Genomic DNA, 11,281 nt, shown 5'->3' with positions numbered 1-11,281 from the left:
ACCCCACTCATCCTCCCCAATTCCCCGGGCTCAGATTTCCATTACCCCTGCTACAGGGAAGCTGGTCAATCCCGATTCCATTATCTAAAGACTTGGAAAACCCTTGACTCATAGGTGATTAAGGATGGAGCCGGAGCTGCCCCCTCAGCTTGGCTAATGGAGTGCAACTATGAGAGACACTTCCTAATCAGATCAGCTCTCATTTCTAGACTCTCAGGTGGCCCATCCCAGCAGAAGAGAGTGAAAAACGATGCTTGTCCAGTCGGGAACAGAACAGGATGTACCTGGAGACTTGCTTCCCAGATGAAGGGTCAGAAGAGTGCAGTAAACACAAAAGTGGCAGCAATACAACAGGGCTAGAGAGAAGGCATAAGGACATGGTTTCCAAAGTCAGTTCCCTTTATTAAATGTTGATTTTTCACAGACCAGAAATACAAAATAAAAGTAGAAATAGGCCCCGGTTAGGAGCTACAGACCTGACCTCACATGACCCCTGCTTGCAGCAACTTGACCAGGACAAGCAGCAGCTATATCCCAAAGGTAGGGAAAGCAAGACAAGGCTTTGGATCCTGCACTGCCCTGCCTCCCACCCAATCTCTCCCCTAATTATAAGGAGCCATCCTTGTGACGCAGCAGAGTAAGACACCTCCCCTGCTGCCCCAGGGAAGTGCATACGAGCAGGAGAGCTTGTTCAGATGGCATGGAATCCAAGGACTACATTTCACACGAGGAGAAACTGGTACCAAAACACGGGGCGCGGAGACTGGGGGTGTGACAGGGTAAAGCCCAAGAAGAGAGAATTTTCCTCCTCTCTACTCATCAGATCCTGACGCCGAGTCTTCGGAGCTGGGGGGAGTACTGGCTAGTTCCTCTTCTTCAGAGTCCTGAAAACCAAATGTCTCTTAAAGGGAAAGGTGTCGAGTCCAGGTGTGCCCCCAGCCTTTTCAGTGAAGAGCCCCCAGTTCCCAAGCCCATCCCTAGACTCCAGCACTAGCCTTCAGAACCACAGAATTCCACCTCTCATTTCTCTCAAGGGCCAACCACAACCCTTGGTCCAGAAACACCTGCCCCACCAACTCAGACGCCCCTCACCCTCCCAGGCTCCAGAGCCCCCGACTCCTGCTGCACCTCACTCCGCCTCCTCTTCTTTTTGCTCTTATTCTCTCCTGAAGAGCTCTCATCGCTAGACACAAACTCTTTGCTCTTGAAGCTCTCACTCAGCTGCCTTGACGAAGACTTGGATGACGAGCCCCTAGAGGGTGTTGATTTCTTCTCCATCTTTACCTTTACTTTCTTCTTCTTCTTTGACTTATCCCTAGATTAGCAAGAGGGGAAAGGGGCTGGGCCCTCAAGTTCCCACCCATGGTCAAGGCCAAATCTCTCCTGGCTTTAACAGGGCCTTTCCCAATCCCAGCCACACTGCCCAGCTCACTCTGAATGTGCACAGCCAGCCACCTCAGCCCCAAGTGCCCCAAGGGAGCACGTCATAAATGAATAACCGGAAGAACCAAGAGCTACAGCCTGAAGCAGCCCTATATGCAAAAAGTACTTAAAACCTCTTACTTTCTCTTGAAAAATCCATGTGAATTATGCTCCATAATAACGAGTATTTTTCATTTCCCCATACCTTCAAATCAAACTGACCCTCTTAAGAAAATGAGCCATATTTATCCCAGTGACTTGGGCAATTCTCTAGCACATTACCCATACTTGGGCAACTGCCTACCCAGCTCTGAGGAGCACTGCCCACCACAGTCAGAAGCGTATCTATTATCTTTAACACCCCGATCCTCAACCTGGAATTGCAAACATACCTGCCAAGAAAGCGGTTACGGGGCCATTTTGTTCCCAAGACTCACCTTTTGGAAGACTCACCCCGGCCCCCTTCATATTCTTTCATGGCTTTTTCATATTCCCTCCTGGCATCCTCAGCCTTGCGATCCCACTCCTGTCTCACACACACACACACAGACACACACACACACAGACACACAGACACACACAGGAAAAACACAGGGAAAAATGAGGCCTCTTCCCTGACATAGGCTAAACCAATACAACAAAGTCCCACCAACCCCTCATGTCTGCTGCTACATACCTCTTTCTTCTCTTTGGACATTCCCTTCCAGATCTCGCCCGCCTTCTTGGAAAGATCCGTGATACTGATGCCAGGATGGTCTGACTTGATCTTCTCTCGGCTGGCGTTGAGCCACAGCATGTAGGCAGACATGGGCCTTTTGGGGGCGTTAGGGTCTTTGCCTTTCTTTACCTACGTAAGAACCCAAATGCCTTCGGCCGTCTATTTCCACAAACCGCCCCGCCCCGTTTTCCCAAAGAACTTATCTGGACAATTTCTTAGGGGGATAAAATGGAGAGAAGACTAAGTAGCGTCAGGCCAGACTGAGAGCTCCCCAAGGGCAAAGACAATGTCTTCCTCCCCTCTGCACCCCAGGGTCAAGCTCACTAGGGGCCCCTTTCCTTGGGCTCCTGGCACAGAAGAAGCCTGCCCCCAATTCAAAGCTCCCAGAAGCTGATTATCTCAAGGGCCAGAGTGAAAAATTTCCAAGATAGTCATTCCTCAAGGCCATCATCACTGACTATAAAAATCAGCCCCGGAGGACCGGTCAGCAGGCCCTACTGGTGGAGGACAGGAGAAGGTAAAGAGAACAGCTTCCCCAGCGCCCTCCCACTTAGCAGAGTCTCTACCTCCACGGGCTTCTTGCGACTCTTGCGATCCTTGGCCATCTTGGCCTTTTTAAGCTGCTTCCGTTTCTTCTCTTCCCGGTCACTGTCACCCTCATTACTGGAGGAGCTGGCAGAGGCGTTGCTGTCAAACCTGTCAAGGAGAGTGGGGCTTAGACTCGGGGAGAGAGGACAGCACCCTGCAAGCTCAGGACAGGAGGAAAATGAGCCCAAAGATACCTGCCCAGAAAGGAGAGAGGGAGGAGGACCACGGCCTCCCCCCACCAGGCCCCAACCCTGCCTCCTCCCCTGTGCTGAGGTGGCTTCAACCACATCCTCTCCAGACCCAGCCATGGCAATGGGTTACTTGCTAAATCAATCAGCGAGAAACAAATGAACCAATGCGCTCCAGGGGCTCTCCTTGGTCATGCCCTACCTAACCCAGGTCCTACACCGTCCCCACATTCCTGGGGACAAAACCACTGTCTGGCCTTGCCCAGAACATGCCCCAAGTCCATTTCACCGCTTCCTTTGATCTAATCGTTTTAATCTGCCCTGTAGTCTTTTCTGATGAAGAGATAATTAGTTACTATATAAAAAGCGGGGAAAACCAACTTCAGTCCAACCCAGTGTAACCCAGTACCTGTTGCACCTGGAGCTCCTCAGAAGGTGGAGCTGCTTTACACCTCAACGGTGCTGAGCCGTTTTCAAGGCATTTTCACAAGCATTTGCTCACTGACCTCATAAGTATGCGGCAAGCACAACTAGTGAACTCCAGCAGATTTTTTTTTTTTCTTTTTGCCACCCAACATTCATTCCCAATTCTTCTGAATTAAGAGAGTTCCAATTTCCTGCTGGGAACCACCTTGCCCCATTCAGGAAGGGCCTACCCCAACCACAGGCTCTAAGGGCAGGTAAATGGCTTAGTTCTGGCCCATCAGAGGACATCCTAGTAACTCAGACTCAGGAAGGGGCAGTAACCACATTGTTTACCACTGCTCTGAGCAAACTGGCATTTCTGGGTGTTAAACCAGTAGGATTAAGCCTGTCCAAAGCTTCTCAGGGTCATTTAACACCGCATGGGGCAAACCTATCTAAAAATAAGGAAATCAGAAGAAATAAAAAGATTCCCCACAGCTTATAAGCAGCTGGGTCCAAGTGCCTGAAGCCAATTCTATCACCAGACTCTCCAGTTACACGAGCTTGTAAAATTCCCTCCTACGCTAAAGTCAGTCTGAGTCTTTTCTGACATCAGCGATCTAGAGTCTCGATGGATACGGCACGGGGAGAACACTGCCATCTCACAGGTGGGGACACCACGATGCAACGCCTGACCCAGTGATTCCCAGCTGGGAAGCTGGCACGCACTGATCCTTACTCCCATTCTCTCTCCACTGTCATTTTCTGGCTCCACAATGTGCCTTGTACTTACAAAGCATCTTGACAACCTCCAAAACACTTCCACGTATCACTTCACGGGAGGTCACTTTTCCACCCTCGGTCCGTAGGTAACGCTGACACGTGGGAACGTCCAGAAATATTCTGGTCCCCTAAGTTTACAGGCCGCCACCTCACCCCCACGAGGGGGACCCAAAACTCACTCCTCTGCCACATCCTCCTCCTCTTCACCTGGGTTGAATGACTCATCTGAAAAAGAGCACAGGATACATCAACTCTGCCCCCATGGAAATCCCAGACGCCCAGCCCCCGCCCCACGGAAGAGCCGCCCCGCCCCCATGCACAGCACTGCCAAGGGGAGCCCACCGGTTTCTTCTCCTGAGTCATCACTGCTGTCGTTGGCATTCTCCTCCCGGATCTTGCCCTCCTCCTTCATCCGCTCCAAGTAGGCATCGTGCTGGTCTTCGTCGGAGTCGGCGTATTCATCATAGCTGGGGTTCATGCCCTAGTCAGGGCAGAGGTGAGAGTGAGGGCCAAACCACCCCGGTGCCTGTAGACTCAAAAAAGCGCTCCCCATGCCTGTGAGTAGATCAGAGCAGCGCCCAGAAGACCCTGGGGCTGGATTGTCCACACGCAGCCAACGTGCAGGGCCTTTGCCCCAGACTTCCTGCTGGCGGGGTTAGTCCAAGCCCCTCCCCCTCCCAGCCCCACTGGGGGCTCCTGAGGGGCTGCAGAGACTGCTCTAAGGTCATGCTGAGGAAACCTGCACCAGGAGGGGGAAGGGGTCACACGCACCTCTTTTTTCTATAAGAGTAAGAAGAGAAAAGAGAGTGAAAAAGAAGCCAGACAAACCCCTGCCCCTTCGCCCCGCAGAAAGAACAGGAGAGAGGCTCATCCTTTCCACACACACAGGTACCTCTTTCAATCCTCGGTTTTTGATGTTGAGTTTTTTTGCATTGACAAAATCAAACAGTTTTCCATACTCCTCCCTGTGAGAAGAGATGCACCACATTACTAGACAGGCAGGGCCAACACAGGGGTGGACCCCATGCTGTCCTGACACCCATGGGCCAGGACAGACCGTGGGGCTTGGAGCTCTTGACTGCACTATTCCAACCCAACAGCTCAGAGACTCCCAGAAGACGGCAGGAAGAAAGAGTCAGGCACTAGCCTTGAAGGAAACCTACATGGTCTCAAGAGTTCTGGGAAATAAAAGGTGGGGAGGGAGGTGCACCTATTTACCAATATGCACAGAACAAGGGGAGGATGCAGGTGGAGGGGACGTGTTCATCTTTTTACTGGTCTGTATCTCATACTTCTCAGGGTTGTTATGAGGATTAAATGTGAAGATGTTTGTAAAACGTTTAGCCCACGGCGAGCACTCAATAAACATTAGCTGCGTGTTGTCGGGCACAAAGCTCATTCCAGGAAAGAGGGAGATAGCATTTCCCTCACGGGGGCAGTGGAGGAGAAGAAGGGCTAATACCAAACACATAGAGCTTTCGTAATACGGAGAACGACTTTTTTCTTAATTACAGAAAGAAAGCAATGGAGAGGCTGCCAAGGCCTGAGCACTCCAAGGAGGACCAAATTCCAGGAAGCAAAAGAAAAGTCCTGCTCGAGGCTTGGGGGGTCAGGGAAGAGTCCCAACCCTGGAGAGTACCCCAGGCCATGCCAGCCTTCCCGGTCGAGGCTGGGTCAGGACCAGGATGCCCAGGAAGTGACTGACAGAGACTCTCACCTCTCAATGCTACTGAAGGTATACTGAGTGCCCTGCTTGGTCTCAATTTCAAAGTCAAAGGAACGAGTGGTGGTGGTACCACGGGCAAAGTTGACGAAGGAGATCTCATCGAAGCGGATGTGCACAGGTGGCTTGTGGACGTAGATGAAGCCCCGCTCCAGTGGGTACAGCAGCCCCGAGCTGGCCTTGTAGGAGCAGGTGATGCACTGGGCCCCCGAGTGCCTGGTGGCAGGTGCAGGGAGCTCAGTCAGTGCCGCCTCAGTAGCAGGAGACGCACTGCGTGCTCAGGCCCTCAAGTGAGTAAACCTCACTACGCTGCTATGATGGGGGCAACTGACGCCATCAAGCCACAACCCAACCAGGCCTCCAACCAGCTGCATTCCCATCCCAGGACAGCTTTACCACGGAGACACGGCACAGCCCATCCCCAGCAGGCCACGGGCCCAGGCCTGTACTCTCACCCTTGGAAGTTGCCTGGGACTGTGATCTTGCGGTTCACCAGGGCTTTCATGACCCGGCTGACCATCTCATAGAGGGACCCTGACATGTTCTTGGTGAGCCGCCCCTCAAAGCGCTTCTCCACCTCTTCCCTGCAAACAGGAAGACGTGGTCACGAGCACTGCTGCCTTCTGCTGGCACACCTGCCTCCTGCCTGGGCCAGGGACACACTCACTCGTTCATGTTGAGAGTCAAGGAGATGTCCTCGTCCTTCGAGAAGAGGAGGATGAGGAAGTGGTAGCGGGTTTGGCCCTGCTTGATGGGGGGATCCAGGCTGATCTGGGAAGGAAGAGCCGACCAAGTTCAGCACCAGTCAGTGCTCCACAGGAACGTGCTGGTGAACTAAACACTGGTGAGATACGTCTACTAAAGACACGGGCAAAACCCAGGGCAATGCACCCCCAGCGGCTTCTGCTTTTACCACAAAAAACATCTGGCGCTGGTCCTTGTGGGGCAGCAGAAAGAGACGCAGCACTGTGGTGTAGGGGATCTTGTAGTCAAAGGTCTTGCCGTGCAGGTGCAGAAAGGTGGGGTAGATACGGATGTCATAACGGCCTCGGGGAGTCAGACACTGCAGCTCCCGGAAGATGCAGATGGCGTCTCCAGTGGCCTGGATCACATCCGCCTTCGACAGCACGTTCTGGGCAAAGGCCTGCAAAAGCACACACTGGTAATCAAGCAGCAGAGACCCCACCCCTGGGCTGTCTGGGGCCTGCTCCACACCACCTGCTCCCAAGGCAACCGGGGAAGGCCTCACCTCAACGGGGTCCACGCCATCCTCCTGGGTGGGAGGCACATAGAAGCGCACCTCCATGAGAGAGACCTCTGCATCGTCATTCTGGTGGAATTCCAGGGTCACCTCATTCTTGCCTGTGGTGCACTGGGACACGTTGCTAAGAGGTATCTCGAAGACCGGCTGGTCGCCAATGTCGAAGGAAAGCAGCTGCCCTGGGGGAAAAGGCGTATCGAGCCACAAGCTCTCCCCTTGGCTCTGCATAAACTATGTCCCGCCAGACTATAGGTTCCCTAAGGACAGGGCACTGAGGCTATTTTGTTAATACTGTACCCCAGGGACTAGGCACAGTGCATCGTTGGTCCTCGATTCAAGTACATGATAAATTACAAACTGACAGGAAATCAGAAACAGTGGCAGTAAGAGAGTAGAACAAGCTAAAGGCTGAAACCCTTCATCCTTCCTTCTCCCCCCAGACCTCAATCTTCCGCAAGACTCACCACCAAACTTCACTGTTCCCCAGTTCCAACCCTTCACACAGAGGTCCTTCTCCATGAGCTCCAGGCGATAGTGAGTTTTGAAGAAATCAGAGAGTTTCTCAAACTCCTGTGAGTAGAAGGGAGAGAACAAGCCCAGTAAACCCCAGTGGCCTTAACACAAACTTGAACATTCTGGTATTATCTATTTCTGAGAAACTGTCCAATATACCTTTTATCAGAAATCCACACTGACTTAAAGTCTCAGCTATAAAGCTATTTAAAAGGCTTTTGAGGGCCTCCCTGGTCGCGCAGCGGTTGAGAGTCTGCCTGCCGATGCAGGGGACGTGGGTTCGTGTCCCGGTCCGGGAAGATTCCACATGCTGCGGAGCGGCTGGGCCCGTGAGCCATGGCCGCTGAGCCTGCGCGTCCGGAGCCTGTGCTCCGCAACGGGGAGAGGCCGCAACAGTGAGAGGCCCGCGTACCGCAAAAAAAAAAAAAAAAAAAAGGCTTTTGGAAAAGGTTGTTTCTGGAGACCAGCTCTCAGGCTGGGGGAGGAGTAAATGACTGACATTCCTGGCTATGCACCTCACAATGGTTTTCTGACTTTGTACAGGTATTGCTTTAGTGAAAGTGGAAACGAAGATGAAGTGAAGTTTTTAACTCAAGCAGTTCAAAATGAAAAAACAAAACCCAAACTAAAGCATCAGGTAAGACCCTGAACCTGGAGAGAGGCCATAGGCAGAAACCACCAAAAAATCAAAACAGCAGAAACACTTCCAGAGTCAAGGCACAAAGAAACTCCCAAGACTGACACCCAAAGCTGAACACTGATTGCTTAATAGCTTCAATGGTCCTGCACTAAGGAGCCCAAACTAGCATTTACATGGTTATCAGAAAAAGGAGCCCCACTTCTCTCTAGAAGGTTAAAAATCAAGAAGACGGCACAGTAAAAAGGGGGCTATGGCAACAGGACACCTCACCGACTCCCGGAAGCCGTCGTACTTGTAGACATGTCCGTTCTTCGTGAGCAGTTTAAGTCCGTGGCCCAGAGCTACTCGGCGCCAGATACCTTCCGTCAACTCCCCAGCCTGGATGTTGTCCACTTTGCCGGTCTTACTATTCTTGAAGATGATGCCCTGGCGGCTCAACCTCAGCCGACCATCATTCTGTTGGAAAAACAGGTCCAAATGCACGGGAACAGCACACAATGCAGACCAGGGTCAGTCCCACCCAGCACCCCTTCTGGGCTGGCCAGATAGCAACGCAGGAACAACAGCTGAAGGGGTGAGGGCCAACAGGAGACAAGCAGCCAGAAAATGTGGATTCTAATCCTGGCCCTGATCCAGAACCCTTGCAGGTCCTCAGTTTCGGATTCAGGGCTGAGCAGCAGGTGTGGCCCCTTCAGATTCTAACATTGTATAATTTTTATACTCTCTCAGGATTGCTTCTTGTTAAGGAAACACCAAGTACATATCATACTCTGACTCCTTTTCCAAAGTCGCTACATTGATGATACTGCTACCTCATCAAGACAAGCTCTTGTTAGTAAACAAAACGTCTACTCCACCTCCCTCCCTCCACCTGTATTAAAAACCCAAACCCTTCTTACCATGGAGCCTTTCACCTCCTGATACACGTCGTTGAACTCCAGTGTTTCTGCCATGCTGACCTGCCGCTGTTAAGTGTGCAGATACACGGCACACTGGGAATCTGAATTCGAGAGAGGGAGATAAATAAGTACAAAGGACAACACCTCATTCTGCCTACGGATGGAGCCAAGTGGCAACCCTTGCTGTGCCTGGGATGTCTCAAGATCTCCTCAGCGTGGGAACCTACAGGCCGACTCTGCCGAACTCCAGGGGCCAGGCCCAGCCCGGGCTGAAAAACCAGGCCTGCCTGAAGTAGCGCTTACATCCCAACCAGACACCCACTCTGGGCACTCCACCGGGCGCCATGGCAACAAGCAGCGGAGCCCCAGGACCTGCCCGGGAGGCAGCACCTCGCCCGCGCCCCAACCCAGCTCAGAGTGCAGGGTTTCCCTCCCAGAGCCCCCGCCGCGACGCGGTCCCGGACCCACAGTTCTCCCCTCCCCCTAAAATGGATTCGCCCGCCGCCCGCGGATTCCAACGCGGAATGGTCCATCACGCGCATCCCGCGGGGGAGCAGGGCCCGCGCCCTCCTGGGGAACGGGGACGGCGACCACCCACCTTCTCAAGCTGTCGCCTCGCGACGGCCCGGGTACGGGCAGTGGGCGCGCTGGGGGACGCGGAGCGGGGGTGGGGACGCGGGGGATGGGGGGGACGCTGGGGAGGCTTTTCCCGCGTGCGCGGCCCAGCGTCCCGCCACCGGAAGCCCGGTGCAGACCATAGAGCAGACGAGCTGGCTAGAGAGATGCGAGCCCGGCCCGCCTTAGTGGCGGTCACATAGAGCGTCGTCGGCGCTGGAGGACCTGAGGGAAGAGGGGTGCGCTGAAGTCTCACCCGCTTGGCATCCGACTAGAAAGTGGGAGCGCGTTGGGCTCTTTAAAAATTACAGACACTTCAGGGGATGACTAGGTTTTAAAGAGAGATTGTGTAGTTGTATTTTATCAGACTTTACACAAATGCGTGTGTACGTGTTGGAATGATGTATGTCCTCTCTCTCCTGCACAATAGTGGTTTCGTGGAGTAGAAAGGAGTCTGTGGGACCAAAAGGAAAATATTTCATGAGTTGTGGAGAGAAATGACCCCTCCCACTGCCTTCTCTGAGAATGCGGGTGTTGGTGTGTCTGTGACTGTACTGCCCTCCCCTGTCACATGGGATTGGATCCTTTTTGAAATGAGTTCACTGCATCCAAAAACTTCACATCAGTAACTGCAAGTTGTGAGTCGCCTGGAAGGGGCTGGCCAGCGGCAGTATCAAGTTAGAGTGTTGGTGTCAGATTCACCATGGAGCCGGAACTGATCTGAAATCACATCAGCCTGGGATTGCAGAAACCAGGCCCCGCCTTATATAGTGCTAGGGTGCGACTTGCAAAATCAGAGGAGGCCAGACCTGGAAGACATGTTTGGGTTCATCTGCTCCAACCTCCTTTTGCAGATGGGAAAGCTGAGGCCCTAAGAGGAGCGGCCCAGGGTCTCAGTTGGCAACAAGGCTGAAGACTAAGAATCCAGATCTACTTACCCCAGTCTAGTTCTCCTCTGTCGTCCTCACCGTGACCCTACATTCAGAATGACTGATAATATGTGTCGTGTATGAAGACATCAGGACAGAATATTTGAACTCAAGATTTCTCTGACAATCTGACCTACTGTTACACCAGCTTGCTAACTCGATCCTGGGACAAGAGACAACGGGAATGCCCTGTTGCTCCCTGAACTCATAACTTTAACCTCTGGGTAATGGCTGTTACCGCACTATCTAGCAACATAAATTCAACAAGATTCAATAAATATGTATTGAGCTCTGATGCAGTGATAAGATTTGAGGAAACTAATAAACAAGATGGAAACAGCACCAGCCTTCCAGGACCATGTAATCTAACAAATGATTCAGATAAGTAAACTGACAGTAAAACAAAACGCCCAGAAAAACCCAGTATGATAACGCTGTGTTAGACGTAGAGTTTCAGCCACTGCCAACATGAGTAGGAAATGGGAACTGTAGGACTCTTTAATCACCCCTTCCCAGGAGACCAAGAGACCCCCTCCCCATGACCCATGCTATTAGTGGCAACTCGAGAAAGGAGAGGATGGCTGTAGAATCGAGCAG

At 52.4% G+C, this 11,281-nt stretch overlaps 1 protein-coding gene across 2 annotated transcripts; it reads right to left on the bottom strand.

The window, feature by feature from the left end:
* Positions 1-381: 381 nt before the first annotated feature.
* On the bottom strand, positions 382-9,882 carry SSRP1 (structure specific recognition protein 1). 2 transcript variants are annotated; one of them, XM_067748992.1, is made up of 17 exons: positions 9,739-9,882; positions 9,141-9,241; positions 8,512-8,697; positions 7,553-7,658; positions 7,077-7,267; positions 6,741-6,971; positions 6,495-6,598; positions 6,283-6,411; positions 5,822-6,043; positions 4,997-5,069; positions 4,447-4,585; positions 4,284-4,329; positions 2,707-2,836; positions 2,099-2,269; positions 1,860-1,948; positions 1,129-1,315; positions 382-884 (listed from the first exon to the last, which is right to left on the bottom strand). In XM_067748992.1, the coding sequence occupies exons 2-17, from the start codon at positions 9,192-9,194 to the stop codon at positions 813-815; spliced, it is 2,130 nt and encodes a 709-aa protein (XP_067605093.1). In that variant the 5' UTR covers positions 9,195-9,241; positions 9,739-9,882; the 3' UTR covers positions 382-812. The 2 variants fall into 2 exon arrangements, with proteins under 2 accessions (XP_067605093.1, XP_067605094.1); XM_067748993.1 differs by lacking the exon at positions 9,739-9,882 and adding an exon at positions 9,444-9,550.
* Positions 9,883-11,281: the final 1,399 nt, after the last annotated feature.

This window comes from Pseudorca crassidens, chromosome 9 (genome assembly GCF_039906515.1).
Source record: "Pseudorca crassidens isolate mPseCra1 chromosome 9, mPseCra1.hap1, whole genome shotgun sequence".
NCBI lineage: Eukaryota > Metazoa > Chordata > Mammalia > Artiodactyla > Delphinidae > Pseudorca > Pseudorca crassidens.
This window is presented reverse-complemented; position numbering and strand designations above follow the sequence as displayed.